The following is a 24640-nucleotide window of genomic DNA, read 5'->3' as shown; positions in this document are numbered from 1 at the left end:
TGATGGTTCCATTTCAATGTAAGCAGTTGACAAGTTTATCGTATATCTTTCTGCAAATAATTCCATTGTATGCATATATTTACAGTCTGATAATTTAGTAAAGCCAATAGATGAAATTTTATAGCTGTTGATGTTTGAACTATGCCAAAATGCAATAACCATATTATAAATTTAATTCATTTTAGATTTAGATTTGGTGACAAATACTGAATTTTCTGCAAGGTAACAGCACAGACATTTTTTACAGAGATGCAAAAAATAATTTTCTGCAAAAAGGAAAATAAGACATATTAAGCCTGCACACTTTACACTTATATTCAGTAATTGTTATGTTGTTTAATCTGCTCAATAAAAACATTTCAAAAATGAATTCAGATTTGTTGTTTTTTCATAGGCCAAAATGTTACATTTTTAGAGAATGACTCATAAACGATATAAAAAACCTTAAAAAAATAAAAACTTAACTGAAGAGAGGTACATCACAGAATATTTATAACCATCCTTTTAACATGAATCTAATGTTGATTTATGACTGGTTAAAATTCACAATCTTTTCACCTGAATAATCCATGGCACGAATCAAAGCTGCAACCTCACAAATCATTAAGCATTGTAACCCACAGAGCCACAGGGGCAGGGGATAAAAGGGTGTTCAATCTTACATGTCAGTGACTTTGGTTGTCTGCCTGCTGCACATTTTCTTTCCTTCAACCACTATCATGGAATCCCTTTTATACCATAACTACTATACTGTTTCACTTTAAGGTATCCTTTATTCTTAATTCATGAGAATAAGAGAGTTTACAAAGCAACGGTATGGTATACAGCAGAGTGAGAGGACATCAAGGATGGCAGTCGTAGGTATAGATATTTTTTAGCAAAGATACTGCAGAGTTTTCTAAGATAATCATTCATTTTTAATATATATATTGTGTATGCTTTCAAGAAAATAACCGATGACATATTGGGTAGTTAAATAATTTTATTGTTTTAGTATTTTTTCAAGCATGTCAGAGTTGTGAGTAAATGCACAGGACAAAGTAAACAGTTGCCATTGTGTCTCTGACAGAACTAGTGCGCTTTGTTTTAATGTGAAGATTCTAGGCATTATCAACACAGATTTAGATCCTTGACAGCAACACAATATTTGCATGCACTGAGGTCAGCAGCCATGACTATGCCGCCGCAAAGACGGAAACTAGGTAAGCCTACAAGCGGCCCTACGAGTGTGCGGTAATGGGAAAGGCATACGGAAGCAGCAATATCAGACAGCACAAATAGCCGTCAACGTTATGCTTCAAACGTGCCAGACACTGATACGAGGCCGTATTCAGAGTTTCACAGGAACTGGTCTGTCACTCGTCGTTGAAGACGTTTTGGAAATAAAGCCACCCCGCAACTTGAGCAAATCCCAATATCAACAATTCTGTAAGGACAATAGTCATCCACACAACTCAGACTGAACAATCCAGTCCAGGTGATAGTAATGCAGCAGCAGAATCGACACACAACCTAACCATGCAACAACTTATGCAACAAGCTCAGACTTTACAAGACAGTGTTTGTCAATTACAGAAGATTATGCACACACAACATGGAAATTCTGCAGTTTCTGTGCCACCCCTAACATCACTAGCCAAGACTATATTACACTCTCCAAGGACAAATGTGAATTCACTGAGTCCGGCCCCTTCCGGTCACAATTTCACTTTGGCGACAGCAAGGTATGCTCACGGTGATCCAATGGTAACGGAGCCAGTGACCTAGCTTGCCTGTGCAGCATGCAACTTTTATTCCAGAAGTTTCGGCAAACCTTAGGAAACAGATCATAGATGGTAAGGATGTGAACTTAGCATCTCTACTCACTCCCGATGAAGTACCAACTGACATGAGAACAGTCCAAATTGATAATTTGTAATTACAGTGACAAAATCCAAATAACAGTGACAAAGTCCTTTTATCATCATTATGACATTGCAGCTTCGAGTCAGTCCAAGAGAACAGACAAGTTTGGGAGGAACACAGTGATATTCCAAGGACTGCCCCTGTGTAACAATTTCAACTCTGATAAAAGTACACATGCTAACTACCGTTTCCAACATTTATGTACTATCTGTAAGAAACCCCAACCAACCCCACGTTTCAGTGCTGGTTTGGAGAAGGTAGGAGGGAAACCATGGAAAAGACACAACCAGAGGAATAAACAACATCATCTTCAGCACCAGCATCAGGGAAGAGAAAGAAAGATAACAACTGACCCTCTGTCATGCCATCTCCAGTAGCAGTGGAAACACTCAAGGCAAAACTAAATAGACATCCACGACAGGACTTTGTAAAAACCTTAATTTCTGGCTTCAAGTTTGGATTCTGCACGGGTATTCAGCAGATTCCTTCTCAGACTACTATCTGCAAGAATCTACTGTCTGCGTGCAAAGACTCAGAGGTGTTACGTGAGTGAGTGAGTGAGTGAGTTTGTTTTTACGCCGCTTTTAGCAATATTCCAGCAATATCACGGCGGGGGATACCAGAAATGGGCTTCACACATTGTACCCATGTCGCGAATCGAACCCAGGTCTTCGGCGTGACGAGCGAACGCTTTAACCACTAGGCTACCTGACCGCCCAGGTGTTACGTGAACTAGTTGAGAGTGAATTGGCAAAAGGCTTCATGATTGGTCCTTTCAATGAGTCCCCCTTTCACTGTTATAGAATCAATCCAATGGGAGTTGTGGAAGGCAAATACTCCAAAAAAAAGGGTGTGATTGTGGACTTGTCAGCACCTCATTGTAATCCTGAACATTCCAGCTCAAACTCTTTAACTGAAAAAGATGCATTATTCACTGACTTATGTCAAAGTTTGTTTGTTTGTTTGTTTGTTTGTTTGTTGTTTAACGCCCAAGTCAGTAATATTCCCGCTATATGATGGTGGTCTGCAAATAATCGAGTCTGGACCAGATAATCCAGCGATTGATATCATGAGCATCGACCCACACAATTGGGATACAATGACATGCATCAACCAAGTCAGCAAATCTGACCACCTGATCCCATTGGTTGCCTCTTACGACAAGCATAGTCAAAGTAGATAATGCTGTCCAAATTATTAAACAATTAGGACGAGGTGCCTTTTTATGCAAACCTGACATTTAAGATGCTTTTAAGTTGGTACCTATCCAGCCATCCTTATGGCATCTTCATGGTGTGCAGTGTGACGACAAGTTATATTTCTACACTAGATTAGTGTTTGGGTCGAGATCTCGTCCGAAGATCTTCGACCTACTTTCTCAAGCAATGTGCTGGATAGCAACTGAGGTATACGATATCCAGATCTTCTGGACAATTTCCTAACAATTGACAGTCCCAGTGCAGTGCTATTGCAAGTATTATATGAGCTTAACATATCCCTCTCCCTGTATAAGATCAGGGATCACCTGCCATGAATACTTTGGAATCATCCTAGACTCAGTCCATACGGAGGCATCCTTACCTCAAGAGATAGTTCAGCGAATCATTTTAATCATAGACTCTATTCAGAATCAGCCGAAGGTGACAAAGCGAACGTTGCTGAGCGTTATTGGCCACCTAAACTTAGCGATGCAAATCATCAAGCCTGGCTAGGCTTTCATTAGTAACCTGCTACAGCTAGCTCATTCTGTGAAGGACTTGCATCACCAAGTGATAATTAACAAGAAGTGTCACCTTGATTTTGATATGTGGTGTGGTTTCTTGGACCAGTGGAAGGGCAAGTCATTCTTTTGGAGGATGAAATTGCAGCACCACATTTTGACTTATTCACAGATGAATCAGTATCAGTAGGTTTTGGTGCTAATTTCCAGGGTCACTGGTTTGCAGCGAAGCAGGACCTGTCCATTGCCTTACTGGAGCTGTATCCGATAGTCATAGCTGCTGTTGTTTGTAGCTCATCTCAATCCGATCTTACCTGTGTATTATTAGATTCACCTACCTCAGAGTGAGTGAGTGTGTGTGTGTGTGTGTGTGTGTGTGTGAGTGAGTGAGTGAGTGAGTGAGTGAGTGAGTGAGAGTGAGTGAGTGAGTGAGTGAGGTTTTACGCCGCTTTTAGCAATATCCCAGCAATATCACGGCAGGGGTGACCAGAAATGGGCTTCACACATTGTACCCATGTTGGGAATCGAACCTGGGTCTTCGGCGTGACAAGCGAATGCTTTAACCACTAGGCTACCCGACTGCCCTCTCCTACCTCAGACATGGTATCAGCAACCCATAGTCAACAAGACGAATGCTCAGCTTGGACACCATCATGTGAGCAGTCAAGAAGATTCAGGGAGTCCAGAAGTACACTCGAGTACCTATCACTGTTAATATTCTGTGTCTGTTGTGTTCAGTGCTCAGTAATGGTCTCTTTACGCTATATACAGATCTCTTGATGAAAGCTGTGTGTTCTTTAGGGTTCTTCGCAATCCTAAGATGCGGGGAATGCACATGCTAGAAAGACACCTCTCATCATCACTTTGCCATGGACTCCATCGTATCTGCTCATGACAAATCCCATTTTGAGCTCACCCTCAGACAATCGAAGATGGATCCAATGCGCTGAGGCATTACCGTGGCCACCTTTGCTTTTAGCAAACCATACTGGCCAGTTAAATGTATGCAGGACTATCTTGCAGCAAGAAGACAGTCAGGGACTATAGCTGAAGACCCATTGTTTGTGACCCAGGACAATGTGCCACTCGGTAGAGTATTATACTCTTCAAAAAAAGAAACTTGACATAGATGTAAAACCACTTTTTGCCAAATATCTAAAATAATTACATTAAATGAGAACCAAATAAGTCAAACAGAAAGATGATGTGTCTATAATTCGTGAAAACACATGCAAAGCACATAAACGTAGCGTTTGGGGATCAATTTTACAGCTTCATCCAAACGCAACCGCCTGTAAAAAATGTGCAGCACAGGATCCTGCATTTAGGCATGCAGGCCCCCCTGCTGAATGGGTATAAAAATCCACATCAACGGCTGTTCATACAGTCCTGATAACGGCAGTAGAGGCGGTGACAGAATGCCAAGACTGAATGCAGCTCAACGGAACAACGCCATTGGGAGATTACAAGCTGGAGCAACTCAGCAAGAAGTGGCCAGGCGCTTTGGCGTATCCAGACAGACATTCTCCGCACTGTGGACCCGATACAACAACACCATCAGAGTTGACGACAGACCAAGGTCAGGAAGACCAAGGGTGAAAACCCAAGCACAAGATCGATACATCCGTCTGCAACACCTCCAAGGCTGCACGTCTACAACCACACAGATCCCTGGGGTACGCATAACATCAGATCAAACGGTACGCAACAGACTGAGGGAGGCTGGACTTTTTGCACAAAGACCTGTTCGACGTCATGTATTGACCCCACGTCATCTGGAGGACCGTCTGCTTTGGTGCCAACAGAGGTGAGGTGAGGTGAAATTGGGTTTAACGTCACGTCCAAGATTATTGCACTTATATAGCGACGTGCATGCATGTGTATGTGTGTGTGTGGCTGCTTGTACTAGTCCGGACTGATGCCGATTTATAGGTGCCAACAGAGGGTTAGATGGGCACGTGCAAGATGGGCCGCCCATTTGGCGGCGGGAGTGTCATGGTATGGACCGGAATTCATCACGGTGGTAGGACGCCTCTCGTGCATGTGGCAGGTGCATTGACAGGTGTGCGTTACAGAGACTTGATCCTACAGCCTTACGTTCTTCCTCACGTCAACGTTCATGGCGGACAGTTCCAGCAGGACAACGGTCCAGCCCGGTCACCAGATTTGTCCCCGATTGAGCATCTGTGGGACGAGTTGGATCGATGCGTTCGCAGAAGGAATCCACCGCCCCAAACACTTCCGGTGCTTCTTGATGCACCGCCCCAAACACTTCCGGTGCTTCTTGATGCACTTCAGCATGAATGGCAGCACATCCAACAGCGTGTTATTGACAACTTGATTGCATCTATGGGTCATCGGTGTCAAGTGGTGATTGATGCACGTGGTGGGCACAACCGATACTGACATTTTCTGTACCCCTGTGACATTAACTGTATTGTGTACTTGTGTCTGTATAGGTAACACGATTATTGTTTTGAACATTGTGTACATTGATCTTCAAACAGTGTTTCAATCATGGTTTCTGTCCTATTTTGAAACAATCACATTATATTACATTTTGAAAGTCAGTGTCAAGTTTCTTTTTTTGAAGAGTATATATGAAGCATTTTAAGTTTGTGGTTTTGGTGCAGTGTAACCATAAGTGTCAGGTGTTATATCCTTCTACCCAGGTCAATTAGGAGATAAACCTACTGTGTTTTGAAATTTGATGTAGTCCGCCTGTAGAAAAGATACCTCATTATTTAAATTTTCCAAATTATAATAAGAGGTATCTTTTTTACAGTGGGACTATATCAAATTTCAAAACACAGTAGGTTTATCTCCATTCTACCATGACGGCAACAACGCTTTGAAAACGGCGCTCTCTTGCAACGCGTAACAACACAGGCACACAGGTCCACATTCTGAAAAGTGGTCACAGGTAGTTATATATGTAACAATTATTACTTAACTTCAAGATTAAAAACACCATAGTCGTGAGTAGTTCAAAACAAGTGTTCAAAATACATAGTTTTTCAAAAGAAGTTGACAAATAACACTCCTAACTTAGTCCATAGACAGATGTTTTAATCTCTACCAACTTGTTGTACACTGTTGTACACTGTGGACTGACAGTCAATATTCTCGGAAGTTGTGAGAGAGGTCATTTCTTGGAAATTGAACATGCCATCATTTCTATTGTAGGGGTGACGGGTAATAGAAAAAGGTTTTAAAATGCTAAACGAATATATTTCTACAACAAACTTTTTGAATTAACATTCTAATACACATTTAACATGTGTAAGTGTTATTAGATAGTTAGCAATTACCCCCAGTAAACAATAATAACATCAAAATAAATGCCTTCCCACCCCGAACTTGGATGTGGCAGAACTTGACCTACATCACGGTTACTCACACCTTGCAGCTGTCAATGGCTGACAATCTTGTTTACATTCTCCTTTGCTCCGTAAGCAAGATGACAACCCCGATCTCTGATGTGGTTCAACATTAACCTGTAGATTTACTGGGAATGATCGAGCCTGCTGGTACAATATGATTACCAATGGAAATGAGTATGACTGAACAGCTGCTTTTTAGCCTGCAGACGAGCCGGACATTTTTTACACGAGGTAGGGCCTATCTCAGAATCTGCATGGTGTGACCTGTCAATTTCAAGATTTCATGGATTCCAAAGCAAGCGTTTGAATGGAATGAGACATTCGTGGTCCAGACATAGTGGGTCATGTATGATTTTCTTAATTGTGCTAGTTCTGAAATGAATTTGACTTCAATGATTTAGGGACATTGTTTTCGTGGATTTTCGAACGGACAAGTGTTTTCTGAGTGATGGAATTTCAAATCCTCTTATGCCAAATCCTTACGATGGTGGCGGACATAGCAACGGATATCAATCACAAAAAGGTTTGTAAACAACAGGTTGTGATGAATAAAGTGTTTTCAAAAAAGTTTTATAATTTTTTATTTTACTTTTATTGTCGTTTTTTTGTAATGAGGAAATAGCTTAAATTGTTCCAATTCTGGTAACCATAGAACATTTCCCCAACAGTTTCATAAACATTTCATCTGTATGCAAAAGATATGCCTCGTTACATCTTTTATTGTCATCATCAAAGCAGTCAGGGTTGCGACCTAGCCAACGCCCAAAACATCCGATATCAAACTACCATATTTCTTCTATTTGACGCTATGCCATCTGTTAATTTCGCAAGAGCTCTTGCCTCAGCGTGTATAAGAGACCTGGCTGGAATTAGAGACCCAGCGTGTATTAGAGGAAATATAGATAGGTTTTACAGTTCATATGGCAGCCATTGTGTGTGTGTGTGTGTGTGTGTGTGTGTGTGTACAAAATTTTACAGGTAATGTCTCAGATAGCTACAACCCCAGACAGATACTATCTGAGAATAATAACATTTCATGGCTATAAAGGCATAAACGAAATCATGATCAAACAATTCTTCCTTGTAAAGATTCAGCAGATGCAGATCAATAATTTAATTGATATAACTTCTCTTAAAGATTTTGATCTTATAAGAGACATAAAAGGAAATCACAATAAGTTTACAACACAAACTAACAACTTGTCATCAATTCCTTATTCATGTCCCTAAATCTACCAGTCCAGGTCATTGTCTTGGTCAGAGTCAATAGGTTCTGATTCAGATGAATACAATACACCTTCATCTTCTTCTACTTACTCCTCAGCTGTACTGTATTTAATCTCTGGACTAGGTGGTCTTGCCACTATTTGAAAAAGTCCAGATGGAACTGACAATCCTGAAAAAGGGCCACATATGTCCCATCAAATGTGGAAAATGTCTTAGAAAGTCCATTTTCCACCATCTTGTAGAGTGAGGTTGCTCATTTCTACTTGTTTGGAGGTGGAATCTTTCACTTTCTGAAGAATTAGGAAACTCTAAATGGTATTCCGTTACAGTTCGACTAAATCTCCGATGTCCTAAAAGGTTAACCATGCATAATTCAGGAACAAGGGCAAACGTGAGGGTGGCACACTAATACCCCCGACCCGCCTAGTGTGTCAGTAGTTTCAAATAAAACAAGAGCTTGCCACTAACGTGGCTATATCCCCGGCCCCTGTTGCAGAATTTATGACATACCGTATATGACCGCGGATAAGCCGACCCCGTAGATAAGCCGAGGTGTTAATTTGACCATTGAAATACGAAAGAAAATGATATGACCCGCAGATAAGCCGAATCAGGAATTGAAAGACAAAAAACACTGCGAAGTCGGACTGAAAGACATGTGCCGGTACTCGCAGATATTCAAAAATATAAGATGAAAAACGTTGTAATTATATTGAAAAAGTCATTATTATTTCTAATAAAGATTTAACAAACCAGTCATCCACTTTCATAATGTGGGAAGCTGTTTCTCGTGGTTTTTTTTAATCTCATAATGATCGTTATATGTTGCCATCAACAACCAAGCGCCATTTTGTGAGTCGGTGTATATAGAATTATGAACCCGTGAGAAAATATATCAGCTGGAGCGAAGACTCGCAGTTTGAATTCAGCATCGTAAGCATGGCGTTTTCGTTTAAAACTCATGATGAAAACGTCAGTCAGTAAAAATATACCAACTTTTATAACCCCCTTTACACCACTATTGTATGTTAATCCAATTGAATTAAATAAACTATCATACTATAAACACATTGAATGACCATCACTTACTCACAGGCTTTTCCAGTTTATTACACTAATCTCTCGAAAACAAAGGAATTAAGCCCCTACTCCCAACACGATCGCTAAGCACCCACAACTTGAAAATGTTTGTGTAAACAACCTGACAATACCAATCGGCCCGTTATTATCAATGCTCATTTCCTTGTGTACCGTGTTGCTTTAAACAACAGGAAGCAATCACAGTGGTCACCGTTTGTGATGTCACAGGAAACAGCTGATATTGAATCTAAACAAACCCTAACCTTTTTTAACCGAGGTGGAACTTGTCATGGAAATTGTAAAAAAAAGATGAGTTTGGAACCATGTCCATCTTGTTGCCATGGAAACGTAAAAAATAAATATTTCTAAAATTTCTCAATAGCAAAAGGCACCAGTTCAGCATGTACCTGACAGACCTGCAAAGTTTGATGAAAAAATATTGAACGGTTTATGAGTTATGCTCCGGAAACGAACCCTACCCTCACAGAACCTAAGTCCATCTTGTTGCCATGGAAACGTAAAAAATATAAAATTTCTAAAATTTCTCAATAGCAAAAGGCACTAGTTCAGCATGTACCTGACAGACCTGCAAAGTTTGATGAAAATATATTGAACAGTTTATGAGTTGTGCTCCGGAAACAAACCCTACCCTCACAGAACCTAAGTCCATCTTGTTGCCATGGAAACGTAAAAAATATTAAAATTTCTAAAATTTCTCAATAGCAAAAGGCACTAGTTCAGCATGTACCTGACAGACCTGCAAAGTTTGATGAAAATATATTGAACAGTTTATGAGTTGTGCTCCGGAAACAAACCCTACCCTCACAGAACCTAAGTCCATCTTGTTGCCATGGAAACGTAAAAAATAAATATTTCTAAAATTTCTCAATAGCAAAAGGCACCAGTTCAGCATGTACCTGACAGACCTGCAAAGTTTGATGAAAAGATATTGAAAGGTTTATGAGTTATGCTCCGGAAACGAACCCTACCCTCAAAGAACCTAAGTCCATCTTGTTACCATGGAAACGTAAAAAATAAATATTTCTAAAATTTCTCAATAGCAAAAGGCACCAGTTCAGCATGTACCTGACAGACCTGCAAAGTTTGATGAAAAAATATAGAACGGTTTATGAGTTATGCTCCGGAAACGAAACGTGACGGACGGACTGACGGACGGACTGACGGACGGACAGACGGAGCCCGTTTCTATATTCCCCGCCAACTTCGTTCGGCGGGGGATAATAATGGATAGGGTTAGGGTTGGAAAATTCATAAAAAAATGGAAAATTAATAAAAACAAAAAAAATTCTTTTGACTGCACCCCTCCATATGACACAGATTATATGTACTAAGTTTGAAATGAATCCACTGAATAGTTTAAGAGAATTCGTGCAGACAATGTTTTCGGATGGACGGACAGACGGAACCTTGGTATAACTATATAACCCCGACCTTTTAGGGGGTATAATTAGAAATTTGAACATATTCCCAATCATGGTGAAGGAAATACCTCCAGGGAAAAAACTCTGAACTACCTAACAAGCATAGCTCGAGGTAGTATTTACTTTTCTTTCGGCTTTAAAATTTGGGATATATAGAGAATCTTCAATGTCCCCACATCTTTTTCCACATCAACACAACATCAACTTATTTTTATGTCACTGTATAGAATATATCTTTTCGAATGTTTCATTGGGCAGTGATCACATGTGAAACCTATCAACAAGTATTCAAGTCATCAAACATGCCACAACATACATATTCCTAATTGTACAACTACTCACAAGTGTTATTATAGAAGACACCTGCATCTACCAATATGTAATACATTTTCAAACAATCAATGAAAACCTGCAATGCAATGCAATGCACCATATACAACATACCAGTAACATATAATAGACAGATGTTCTCCCATTAAAATTCAATACATGTTTTTCTCAACTCTAGGTATACACATTCATATATAATATATAAATGCATATAGGTAAGCACAAAAGCATAAAACATACAGTAAAGGTATTTTTGCTACGGAAACCACTTTCAAATATATTAAGCCTTTTTAAAAAAACATGTGCATATGAATACATAGATAGCCTACATATAGATTTATAGAAAATGGCTGCCGATCGATCACCTCCATATGAACTGTAAAACGTATTTAAATTTCCTCTAATACACGCTGGGTCTCTAATACCAGCCAGGTCTCTAATACACGACGAGTCAAGGACTCTCGCATAATTAATAGACGGCATAGCGTCAAATAGGGGATATACGGTAGTTTGATATCTGATGTTTTGGGCGTTGGCTAGGCTGCAACCCTGACTGCTTTGATGATTACATTAAAAGATTTAACGAAGGCATATCTTTTGCACACAGATGAAATGTTTATGAATCTGTTAGGGAAATGTTCTCTGGTGAACATGTTGTTTACAAACCTTTTTGTGATTGATATTCGTTGCTATCTCCGTCAACCACCATAGTAAGGATTTGGCAGAAGAGGATTTGAAAGTCCATCACTCTGAAAACACTTATCCATTTGAAAATCCATGAAAAAAATGTCCCGACATCATTGAAATCAAACTTGATGAAATTCATTTCAGAACATGTATTATAGGCATGAAATTACAGGAATTATCAATTCATTAAGACACATACGGTAAATATAATTGGGCAATGTGAGGGGATAAAACAGTAAGACATAGATACAACGCATTGGAAGATATATTGAGGGCAGGTGATGTTCGGAGTTGAAGACCACCGGAAACATACTTGGCCACTGATAACCGGGGGGTGACGGTAGTAGGTCGAGGGTTGGAATATCAGAGCAAGACGACAAGAGTAACGTCAGAAGGAACATACAAATTATAAGAAATGGAACAGATAAAGAGACGAAAACTAGATGAGATTGACCTCAGGTACATATATGGTATTGGGTGGGGAATAGTTCAGATTCCGGGAGTCGAGGAGTTCACATTACAACAAGTCCTAATAAGTATATTGTTATTATACAAGAGTGGGTTAGAATGATCTAGTGTAGGGGGGAAAGGTGGTTGACCAATGATAGATGGAAAAATGAGTAGAACTGTGACGTAGGTACTGGTTTGAAAAGGGTCAAAAGCCCCCAGATGAGAGGGCGGCTGTGGAGGATACATCTGGAATGGTGTTCCGCTCTCGGCTTGTTGTCACGACCTTTCGAAACAGAAACCAAACTTAGGCACCAGCATTTCGACTGAGACTGAAGCTTTGTGGCTGAAGTCTCGTATTTAAGTGACAAATAGAGTGGGTTGACCGGCAACACAAAGTGAGAATAAAAGCTGTTAAACAGAGATCACTCTTTGTGCTTGTTGGAGTAACTACGGTAATAGGTTCAAGGCCCTCGGGTACTGACATTGTACCTCTTGCACATCCCAGGCTGTCAGCACCATGAACGAGGGGATTACCGTAGTTCAGGTGAAAAGGTACACAAATTGCTACCTTCCAATTGCGCAAAGCAACAATTACCGTCGATAACGTCTTTAAAATTACCTTGGACACATGCACATTTAAGAAAATCATACACGACCCACTATGTCTGGGCCACGAATGTCTCATTCCATTCACACTCTGGCCTGGAATCCATGAAATCTTGAAATTGACAGGTCACACCATGCAGATTCTGAGATAGGCCCTACCTCGTGTCAAAATGTCCCGGCTCGTCTGCAGGCTAAAAAGCGGCTGTTCAGTCATACTTGGTTCCATTGGTAATCATATTGTACCAGCAAGCTCAATCATTCCAAGTAAATCTACAGGTTAATGTTGAACCACATCGTAGATCGTGGTTGTCGTCTTGCTTCTTTTAACTAGCAAAGGAGAATGTAAACACAAGATTGTCAGCCACTGACAGCTGCATGGTGTGAGTAACCGTGACGTAGGTCAAGTTCTGCCACATACAAGTTTGGGGTTGGGAGGCATTTATTTTGATGTTATTTTTGTTTACTGGGGGTAATTGCTAACTAACTGATAATAGTCCTGCAGATAACTGTAACCATCTTTCAAATGTGGATACAAGCACCTAAATTTGTAGGTTTATCGTCCTGGAACCATTTATTTGAAAAATCCCATCAGCCATCTGAAGTTTCAAAATGGCTGCCATTTTCCAAGATGGCTGCCATTTCTGTCAAAAACACATATTTAACGACACATAATTTCACCCACTGGAATACAACTATAAAACTCATTCAGAGCTTCTTTGTGTCATTTCCAACAAATAATGTAAACATTTATACATGAAAATGGCTGCAATTTTTTTATTTTGAATGATTTATCAATACAAAAAGAACGTTCACCTTATTTGTACGTTTTGGAGACATGAAATAAAATTCTGCTACTTACATAGTCCTAACATAAAACAGGGAAAGTCAAATACAGTTCACCATACAGTGTCCTCGTTATAGGCAACATCGGCGTGTCATCACTACATGAAAAGTTCTGTGGAAGTATCATCATTGTCTTTGTATTTGCCACCGAACTAGATTAGCTGGAACTGAACCTAAAACCAGGTAGCTCTTAATTCTGGCACTTGCAGTTGCACAGTGCTGTGTAGGTAAGACCAAAGCGGTAGCATTTGCATCGTCCACAGCACTCTGACATGCATCTGCACTTGGTCAGCTGCTGACAGCACTCTGCAATAGGTGAAAGATTGGTCCAACAGATCTGCCACAGATCGTCTTCCTTGGTCCATCCCCACTCAGCTGGACTCCGGTTGGCTGGCGGGCGTACTGTTGATTGATTCCATATGCAGCCCACCTGGTAGTTTGCACGCTTCACATGCTGCAGTAGAGCTGCTGGAGTAGGAGGAATGGCTTAGCATGGCCTCTGTTTCCTTGCAAACATGTCCAGCCTGGTATCATCAACATCCTCAACTGTACTGGATCTATCATAGATCATGACAACGAACTTCTCCAAGATCTTCAGGTCATCATCATCCACTGTTGGTTGGTACTGTCTGAGTTTGTTGAAGATATCAGAAGCCGTTGGACATACATCCCAGGTTTGCCAAGCTGTCTTCTTCCCTTTACCAAGGAAGGCCGAAACAACATCACAGCCGGTGAAGGCATGAAAGAAGAGAATTCCTCTGCTCTTCTCCAGCCCGATAGAGAGATAGAGCTCATGTACAGGGATCCACCTCAGGTTGCATCCTTGGCCAAAGGCAATCCACAGTTGCTGCAGACCAATTTCCTGAAGTGCTGGCAGAACGCTTACTGCTATGACGAGAATATCTGTGTCGCTGGCTTTGACCATGAGGAATTTGCTGCCCTCCACTGCTGCATGCCTTGCATGCACAAAGATCCTCGTGTCGGCTTCTTCGTGACTACATGGAGCCACATCATCTAGGCTGATAGTGTGGATGCTGACAGCATATCTTCCTCTTTGGTCACGATGACCACGTTTGGTGTAGACATCTGTGCAATTTTGTTAGCCAGGTAGTTGGAACAGCTCGGTTTTGTTGTCATTGTCTCTCAAAAAGTTCTGCCAGTTTGACGGAATTTTGCCCTTGCTTGTCACCCTGCGTCTGACTCCACGTCCTCGCTTTAACCTAGTTTCAGCCTTCAGGCTCGATGACTGGTAGACACCAAACACGATGTCTGTTCTTTTGTACTTGGTGGAGTATGCTTCTATTGTTGGGAGGACATCACATACTGCATAGTCTTCAAATGTCTTTGAACTCTGTGGGGGCAGAGTGTTCACCAGTGCTGAACCATCAATGATCTGCTTCTGGTTCAGTGTCAGGGATTGTAACAAGCGACTAAAGGATGGCTGCAAGCTGTGATTTTTGACAGCTGTGGAACTTCCCACTATCACTCAGGGAAGCAGGGAATGGCTGGTTCTTTGAGACATAAAAAATTTACAAAGGTCACATTCTCTGCTCTGGCATGAAATGAACAGCTTGGAGAAGAGCTGGCAGTCCTCTTTCAGCACATTCTGCTTTGAAGAGCTGACATATTCTGGCACCTGTCGGAAGAAGTCCACTCGGTTCTTCGTGATTGGTTCGTAGAAAGTAGATTCTTCTTCTTCGAGTCCTTTCATGAACTTCTGGAACTTGGCTCTCACAATGCATGCTAATCAATTTAGCTGCACTGTGGTGAGCAATATCCTTTGCGTCCAGTGAAAGCAGGTCCCAACTCTCTTCCTGGAAAGGATTGCCCAGATCTGTCATAACCTGGGAGAGCTTTCCAACTTTCTCAAGGAACACCTTTTGAGCTCGTTCTGTCTGCTCATGGTGGCTGGACTGTTTATTACCCTTTTTGGCTTCGGATGCTGCCCCATACTGCGCAACCAAGTGACTGACTTCAGGACCAGCTACCATCCACATTCTCAGCGCTGATGGATCTTCAGTCACACCAATTGCTTCCCCGTTTCCTTTGATGACAGCATTAGCCTGCTAATGGGCTTGGTCAATCACCATTGCTGAGAAGTCACTGCTCAATTTGTGCACAACGAATTTCCCATGAAGTTTCAGATGTTATGTTTACTTGGTTAATGTAACATATGTTATATTTGGGATTTCGTTGTGTGTTCAATACTTGGTTAGTTTTCAAACCAGCACTAAATCAAACTGGCTAGATGATCACTTTCATTGGATTGGTATATGTATTGCACAAGTATTTCATCGATATCCAGAACTCATCTAACTCCAGAGCAACGTCATTGTCTCTTTGTCTGTCCATTGTTGTTCATTAATATATATGTTTGAACTGTTGTTTCCGTCTGTGAAAAAGTTCACACATATCAATTTGTACTCGTTTAAGCTTGGGGTCCAAGGTTCACGGAACGGAGGGAAGTTGTCATAGCGACTGATTTACGACAACCATTGTCTGAAGTACATTTGATTCCAAAGGCTAATTACCCTGTAGCTAATTACCCTGTCTCCATAACTTAATTGTCACTATTTATAAGACACTAATCCCTGTTGTTAATCCTCACCAACATTTCATTGTATTTTGACTGTCAGTCAGCCTGGACTACCATATCACTTCCCGTTAACTACTGCTTTTTATAGTATGGCATTTATTGCCTTAAGTGATCATCCCCTGAACTGTGTCGGTTCATCACGCCCATATGTCCAATGTCCAGATCAACGTCATTGTCTCTTTGTCTGTCCATTGTTGTTCATTACTATATATGTGTTACCATTACACGGAGTTAGTCAAGTTTGGTATTCCGAGTGCTGGTGTAGGGACGACCTCGAGCAGGATGTGCCGCTCTTAGGAAACGTCCTGAGGTGAGCTGGAGCTCCGCTCACCTCAATTATGCCTGAGCTGGAAGGTTCGCTCATCGCTGTGTTTGTGTTGTCAGAGCAGGTATTCCGCTCATTGTGTATTTGTTGTTTGTTGTTTACATGTTGTGCATAAAACATTCTGGGACAGTGATGTCGGTCGATTTTGTCCATCTTCTCCCCAAAAGCTAATTCCCCGTCAACAAGAGCGTCGACATACCTATGCGGTTATCGCACTTCCTTACTTGCAGTTCTATTGTTACTTTTTGTTTCTGCTTCGCTTTCCCTGTCATTGTTCTTCTGATATGGACATCCTCCACAATTTCTGAAGGGAGAAACTCCCTTAGGACCACTTCTCTTTTCAAGACACCTACGTATCAGACCTTGTATTTTAACCTTGTATATTAACCTAGGACCTTATAGAAATTTATAAACCTCATTTTATGTTAATATTAAAACCCTTTTTCCAAAATACCCTGGTTATAGAATATCATCAATGGACATTCTCTGCACATCAGTGCTGCCACATCTGCCGCCGAAGCAGGAATACCAGATCATTTGATTAAGACTCTAGGATGTTGGTTGCCAGACAGCTATACTAGATATATAAGAGTAGCTAAGAATACTGTTGTCTAAGCTATGCAGGGTATTGCTAACTTAGCTGAATAGCAGTATAGTGGTCCTAGTATGACTGTAGTTGCACCAAGTTCAATTGGCTATATGATATCGCAACATGATATTCGATTAGTGTAGTCATGTTAGTTTATACTGACACACAACAGAACAGCAACATACAAATAATAATGATTTATTTCTTTTGGGCTGGGGGATTCCCATTACTTATGTAATACAGCAAACCACTCGACCCCATCCTGAGGGGAAACGCCCTGTAGTGTCAAGCGCTGAGATGACCAGGCCTAGTGGTGAAAATACTAACATTTTGGGGCCATGAATATCCGCAACTACCGGCGGATACTCTGCCCAACAGTGGAAGGGAAATGCTTCAACAGTGGATTATAGATAACATAGCTGTGAGTGTGAAGGGAAACGCCTTCAACAATGGATTACAGATTACAAAGCTGCGAAGGGAAACGCCTTCGACGGTGAATTACAGATTATAGCTGGGAAGGGAAACGCCTTCAACAATAGATTACAAATTACATAGCTGCAAAGGGAAATGCCTTCAACAGTGGATTACAGATTACATAGCTGCGAAGGGAAACGCCTTCAACAGTGGATTACAGATTGTAGCTGAGAAGGGAAACGCCTTCAACAGTGGATTACAGATAAAATAGCTGCGAAGGAAAACGCCTACAACAGTGGATTACAGATAATAGCTGTGAAGGGAAACGTCTGCAACAGTGGATTACAGATAAGGCTGTGAAGGGAAACGCCTTCAACAGTAGATTACAGATTATAGCTGCAAAGGGAAACACCTTCAACAGTGGATTACAGATAAAGCTGTGAAGGGAAACGCCTTCGACAGTAGATTACATATTAAAGCTGCAAAGGGAAAATGCATTAGATAGTGATTTTGAAAATACATAACTATGGAGGGAAACTCCTTCAACAGTGGATTATAGGACCCAAGCGCTGGGCAAAAGAGGTTAGCATGACAAATATTAAATAATAAGAAGAAATCACATGGAATGAAATGTTAATGGATATAAGCAGATGGACAGAGTATTTAAGTAATTGATGAGATATATTATTAAATAAGATAATATATTAACACAAGAATGGGAATCCCCAGTATAAAGCCTTATACATGCATGTTTATCAGTTGTTATACCAAGTAGACAAGATCTGATTACCACAGAACTGGTGGCGCAGGGGATGGAGGTGGGTGTCTATGATTAATTTTTAAATGAGAATCCCCCCAAAATAACTACACAGAATGTAAACTGGTCATAGTCGTACAAGGACGTAACAAATGTATGCCCTATAACCAAGGTGGTAACTATCTTCTAACCTGTATCAAGAGAAACAAACAACAATCATAAGAATATGTAGTGAACTACCATGTGTATCGGAATCAAGAAATATGCTATATAATCATGATAATACATTACACTTGAAGAAAAGGTTTTACAGATAAATTCTAACATGAATATATACACTGGGCGATGTGGAGAAGGGTATTATAGCCAATGTTAACAAAGATAAGCCATATCTTTTTGAGCACGCCACAAAACATCTTGAGGTGTACGTATATATCTGGTGTAACAAGAAGATGAGCACCGACCAAGGACTTGTATGAGGTGATCTGGTACTTTAGCACTGGCTCCTATTCAAAAGGAATGACCATTATAGGCATTGTCATCATAACCACACAGTCTTAATAGTTTCTTAAGTTGCACGATGAAATATGTCCTGCATAATACCTTGCCATCTACAGTAACAAATAAAGGATCAGCACTATGCAAGGCATAGCGATGGCGTTGAACGAGGTAGGCTAGCATACTAGCTACAGGGCATACACAATTGCCGTGGCTGTATAGGTGATGGTGACTCCTTTCCGGACTGGATCTGTCTTGGACGCTGCCAACAGCAAGGTGAATGAAGCCGAGACCCTGGAGAATTGCATAGCTCTAAGGGTAAGATTGTAAACTGGATTAAACTTGTCAGTGTCACAAGCAAATTCTCCGCAACGGAGAAATCCGAAGAAAGCCAGACAACACACTGATTTCAGTAGTACACAGGTGTAATGATCAAAAACACCATGATTTAGAGCCATACACATCTTAGTTAAGATAGGAGTTGTTATTGGCAAGCGAGGTGATGTGGACAGCCCTTGATGTCTCTTAACCCCCTGCACAATAGTTTGCAACCGAATTAAAAAATCGGATGTCCAAGGGTTAGGTAAACCCACTTGTAAATACCTAAACCGAATGCTACACAGGTATGATTTAATGGTAGAATATCGCAGCAACAATCTACGATAACAGTGTGCCACAAATCTAATGAGAATGTCTTCCGAGATAGGAGGTAGAGTAGTTATCCACACGAACCCCTGCATAGTCATGAAAGTCAGAAATGTGTTAACTCCTGATTGGTAGACTTGATATGTTCTGGTAGACACAGCTGATGACCACAAAAGTTCCATGTCTGTCTCGATAGTTCCTCCATGGGTTACGGGTACATCAGGTCTGTCAGCTGAGGACAAGGGGTTGGGTGACACTCTGCATCTGGTGCTAGGTGACGAAATCTGGCTATCTGCAATCGTGAGAGAGCATCGCTTATAGCATTATCCACACCAGGAACATGTTTAGCACAAAACACATAATTCCATTGAATAGCATGTAAAGTTAATTGTCTCATAAAACGCATGATAAGAGGGATAGGGGATCTGCCTTTGTTGATGATAACAACAGTGGCCTGGTTGACACAGTGGAAACACACACACTTATTAAACCACATGGGTCCCCATAAATGGGCAGCTGTCACAATGGGAAATAACTCCATGAGTGCTATTGACAAGTTTTCTCCTGCCAAACTAATCAGTTCTGTGGACCAGGTGGATGAAAACCATCTGCCTTGGAAGAAACTACCATATCCAAGAGATGCTGCAGCGTCTGTGTACAACTGAAAATCAGGTGAGTTGATAGTGTCTGTAATAAACATGGAGACACCATTCCAATTTTGAAGAAAGTAGCGCCGCATTTGGAAATCCAGCAGGCAGTCAGCTGAGAGATGCACAATGTCCCGTAGGTTGGAAACAGAGTGAGCTACCCCTAATAGGTATCCAATAAAACTTCTGCCTGGTCTAATGATGCGCATGGCAAAGTTCATGTGTCCCAGAATCACTAAGAGATCCCTCTTAGTCACATGGATTTTCTTGATTAAATGGTCGATCAAGGTGACAATTCTCTGTACTTTCTCCGTAGGCAGGCGGGCCTCCATCCAAGAAGAATCCAGGGTGATGCCAAGATATTCTAGGCATTCCGAAGGACCAGCCGTCTTAGCTTTAGATAAGGGAATGTCTAAGTCATGAAACATAGTGAGCAGATTGTTCATAATAATCCAACAGATGAAGAATGAGTGGTATCTGGTAACAGTTTTGGGCTATCCAGCATATGGCTATGGACAACTGATCAAATATTTTAGGACTGGACCTACATCCAAACACTAGTCTAGTGAAGTAATAAAACTGTTGGCGCCATTTGATACCGTGAAGATGCCACAGGTCAGGGTGGATGGGTATAAGTTTAAAAGCATCTGTGATGTCAGTTTTACACATAACAGATCCTGGCCCAAGTTGTTTGATGACATTGATGGCATCATCCACTGTCACATATGACAAGGAATACTTGTCCTTGTCGATCAAGGAATTGAGGCTGGGATTCACACAATCGTCGTGAGGAGCCAACATACCCACAATCAGTCTCTGCTTTCTGGAATACTTTCCTTCGACCAGTCCAATGGGGTTGATGCGGTGAATTGGGAAGGGTGATATATCAAACGGACCAATGAGATAGCCCCTGTCTTGTTCCTGTTGCAGAAGAGTGTCGACAGCTGCAGACTTCTTACGTCCTCTGGTGGATAACAAATTCTTGCACTCATATGTCCTAGTAGGGGGGTGATCTATGCCTGTAAAATACCCATCTGATATCCCCATCCAGTTCTTGCACGAAATTTTTATCAGGATGTTTTCCCAGTTGTTGCTGTAAAATGTCTACCTTAATTGGAGATATGACTGCATTGAGGGGTAGTCACTTGGAACGTGTTGATTTGTCTGATGTCTTGGAACACTTCTTGAGTGCATGATTCTTCTGACATCCAGCACAGACATGAGCAAATCTACAGTTAGGACGTACACACAATTCGTAGTTGAAATTATTGCACACTGGACGTCCTTCATGAAACACAATTTGACGACCTTGAGCATCTTGGTTTCGAGGTCGGGCTTGGCTACGATTGGACATATAAGATTCTTATCTCGTCTGTTGGCACTAGCCTGGTGGATGGCTAAAGGGCAAAATTCTGTGGGGTGGTTGATTCCATGACAGTGTTGACACCTATTAGCCTTGTCAGAATTGAAAATTCTTAGGTATAACTCTTGATCCAACTTGCTCCAATCTACTTTGACATTGGACTGCACAAGAGCTGAAGCGGCTTTGGCTGAAAACATCTTATGGTAGGTGTAGAAATCACTTTCGTCACCTTCGTTGCTAAGGCTCAAAATAAGATCAAGATATCTGTCCAATTCTACACTTCTCTGAGGCCATCGGGTCAACATAATTCTCTTGTAGCGATTGAAAGCAGTAATGAAGTGTTTAAGACTGAGGGTTTTCTGTAGTCTGGGATCTCCGGCTGGTTTAAGTCGTAATTCACCATTCCCCAGTTCAATGGTACGAGGGTTAGTGGGTATATCATCTGGAACTAGTAGCAGTGCTAGGTTGACATCTCTACCTTCCACTATGTGCTGACGTAAACTGGCAGACACTATCTACACGGGGAAGGGAATTAGGGTCTAAGCCAAAATTACCTGTAACATGATGGGTAGTGCTTGAGGCTGTGTTGTCATAAACAGTATCGAGGGTGAAGGGATGTGAGGTGGAGAAGCCTGGTGGCCCTTGACCATGTTGAACTCTGTCATGTAAGGCAGTCTGCAGAGAAAACTGACTGTCTATGGTATTTGAAGACACAGTGTGATTGGCATTGTCGGTTGTTGAATTGACCTTCTCTGCTAGTGCAGCCACTGATGCAACCAGTTGATTGACGGTCATGGTTAAACCTTGAAGGTCAGACACACACAAGTTGGGCACATTGTGGTCAGCTGAGGTAATGGTGGCACTGGAGGAGACAGTCCTACTGGGCAAGTGTGTCCTGTGAACCTCAGTGGCATCCGATGATTCAGGCTCTCCTGACTGTCCATGTGACGACTCTGATGGGCGGTTGCGTAAATAAATCGCCAGAAGTTGTGCTTTGGTGAGACTCGGGGGAAGATGTTGTAAACCGATGTCCGTGCTCTCAGCTGGGACACATACCAGTTCCTGGGATCTCCGTCGTAAATCCCCGGATTTTCGTGGTGATACCTCGCACGGAAAGTCTCTGCGTCTACAGATTGCGCGCTGTCGATAGATGTTTGATTCTCGCGGTCAGAAGTAGCAGGGCTGCCATGTTGGATCTCTATGTCGTCCGTAGTGTGTAACAATGACCTATTTCTACCTCGATGTCTCTTTGGACGGCGAGTAGCCATGACGTGACGATCATTTGATGAAAATGATCTATGACAAGAAAAGATCGTTCCAGGCGACTAACAACAACGAAACTGACGTAGTGAGTGTGTCAAGTCGATTAACGTAGCTTACGATGTCAACAGAACAATGGCGATTGGGAACGAAAACCACTAAGGAACATGCGCATCGCAATGCGCAGATGATGTGTGCAGTGCAAGTTACTGCCCTTGCATTCTAAATATAACTACCATAGTCCAATTACGTGAATCTGTAACTGTAAGAAACATACTTAACAATAAATAAAGACTAGATGCAGTGTATAAAAGACACTAAGGTACGTACTCATACATGTCATAGCAAATGTTGTGTGTCACCATAAACTCAACTCAAATTCCTGAGTACTAATATATTGACTTTCATGTTCACAAGTTGAGTTTTACACTATTTAGTCAAGATAGATATTTAGGGTACATTGTTTCTCATGTTTTTGAGAATCTTCAGTTAATTATCATTAACTTTGTATCTTGGCCAGTGTTATCCATCACTTCATGGTTGATAACGTTCCCTGCAGTCATTAGCAAACAAATAGTTAAATACATGTGTAGTCAACTGCCACTGCCCATGTTAGGACAGGCCAAGGTGGACAATGGATCCTGACAGCACAGGCTAGACTGAGTCTCAGTCTTGTACACATGACAACATGCAGCCAATGTAGCCAGTACATAATATACGTCTCACGGCTGGGACAGTGCAGTTGGGTAATGAAGGATATACTGATCCCTACTTGGGGCATGGTTGATGCTTAATCATGTGCATGTTGTAACAAGGTACTGAGAATCCCCATGACGCCAACATCTAGTTAGAAATAATTTAGTACCTATTCATACATATGCTGTAAATTGAGATATAGTCAACTGCCATGCAAGATGTTACAATCATGAATACAGTACTTTCAATGATTTTAACATCAAAAGTATCTTTCACAATTAACAATGGTGAGCACATCAGTTCGTTTCTAGCTAATTTAAAAAAATGGACATTCAATAAAAAACTTATATGAATTTTCAACATTTTTATACCTCGTTTATACCACATTAATAAATCTTTTTCTAAAACTCACCATCACCATGTCTTTATTTTGCATGTATAATGTTAATTTTTCTGAGACCATATGAGAAATACGGTGGAACTGTAGATTTATCTGTCCTTAAACAGGATTTAAATTGAGAGATGGTTTCTCTTTCATAAAATAAACACAATTTACTTCTGATAGCAGCTCCCAAGAAGTTTCCAAATGTAATTTTCTAACAGAAGTATGGCTTGGTAAACCAGGTACAACTAAAGCAGTTTCCCCCATACTTTTTTCAGTTAAGGTAAAACTAGAAATGTGTTTGCAAATGAAAAAACAAAACAATAATAGCAAATAAATACTAGTACAGATTCTGATGCCATGTTGACTCTTTATGACAGATAAGACTATTGAGCTTGTTGTTTGTTTGTTGTTTAACACCGCACTCGGCAATATTCCAGCTATATGACGGCAGTTTGTAAATAATCGAATCTGGATCAGACATTCCAGTGATTGACATCATGAACATCGATCCACGCAATTGGGATACGATGACATGTATCAACCAAGTCAGCGAGCCTGACCACCTGATCCCTAAAGTTGCCTCTTATGACAAGTATACTCGCCTTTTAAGCAAGAATAGGTTGCTGAAGACCTATTCTACCCCGGATCTTCACGGGTCATTGAACTTGTAACAGCAGTTTGGATTATAGATTGTATTGTGCAAGTAGATATTCCAGTGATAAACAATCAGCAGCAATATGCATAGTAGAAAGACTCTACAGAAATTCAAAAAATATTTCCATGGAAACACAA

The 24640-nt window shown here is 41.0% G+C and overlaps 1 protein-coding gene and 1 pseudogene across 7 annotated transcripts in view; both read right to left on the bottom strand.

The window, feature by feature from the left end:
* LOC124110922 (palmitoyltransferase ZDHHC21-like) overlaps positions 1-24640 on the bottom strand; it is a 308157-nt gene that overhangs the window by 182497 nt on the left and 101020 nt on the right. For 2 of the 7 annotated variants that reach the window (XM_046470401.2, XM_048399805.1), the window contains one exon: positions 17366-19789. The exons of 4 other annotated variants lie outside the window; for them this stretch is intronic. In XM_046470401.2, the coding sequence (XP_046326357.2) occupies positions 19041-19789 (749 nt within the window). In that variant the 3' untranslated portion in view covers positions 17366-19040. Of the gene's footprint in view, positions 1-11753; positions 11837-17365; positions 19790-24640 lie in introns of those variants that run through there. One more of the 7 variants, XM_048399807.1, reaches the window with a different exon arrangement.
* Positions 21219-24242, bottom strand: LOC124110923 (annotated as a pseudogene).

Source organism: Haliotis rufescens, unplaced genomic scaffold (assembly GCF_023055435.1).
Source record: "Haliotis rufescens isolate VD_foot unplaced genomic scaffold, xgHalRufe1.0.p SCAF_2, whole genome shotgun sequence".
Taxonomy (NCBI): Eukaryota; Metazoa; Mollusca; class Gastropoda; order Lepetellida; family Haliotidae; genus Haliotis; species Haliotis rufescens.
The sequence above is the reverse complement of the archived record's forward strand: the minus strand, read 5'-3'. Positions and strand labels throughout refer to the sequence as shown.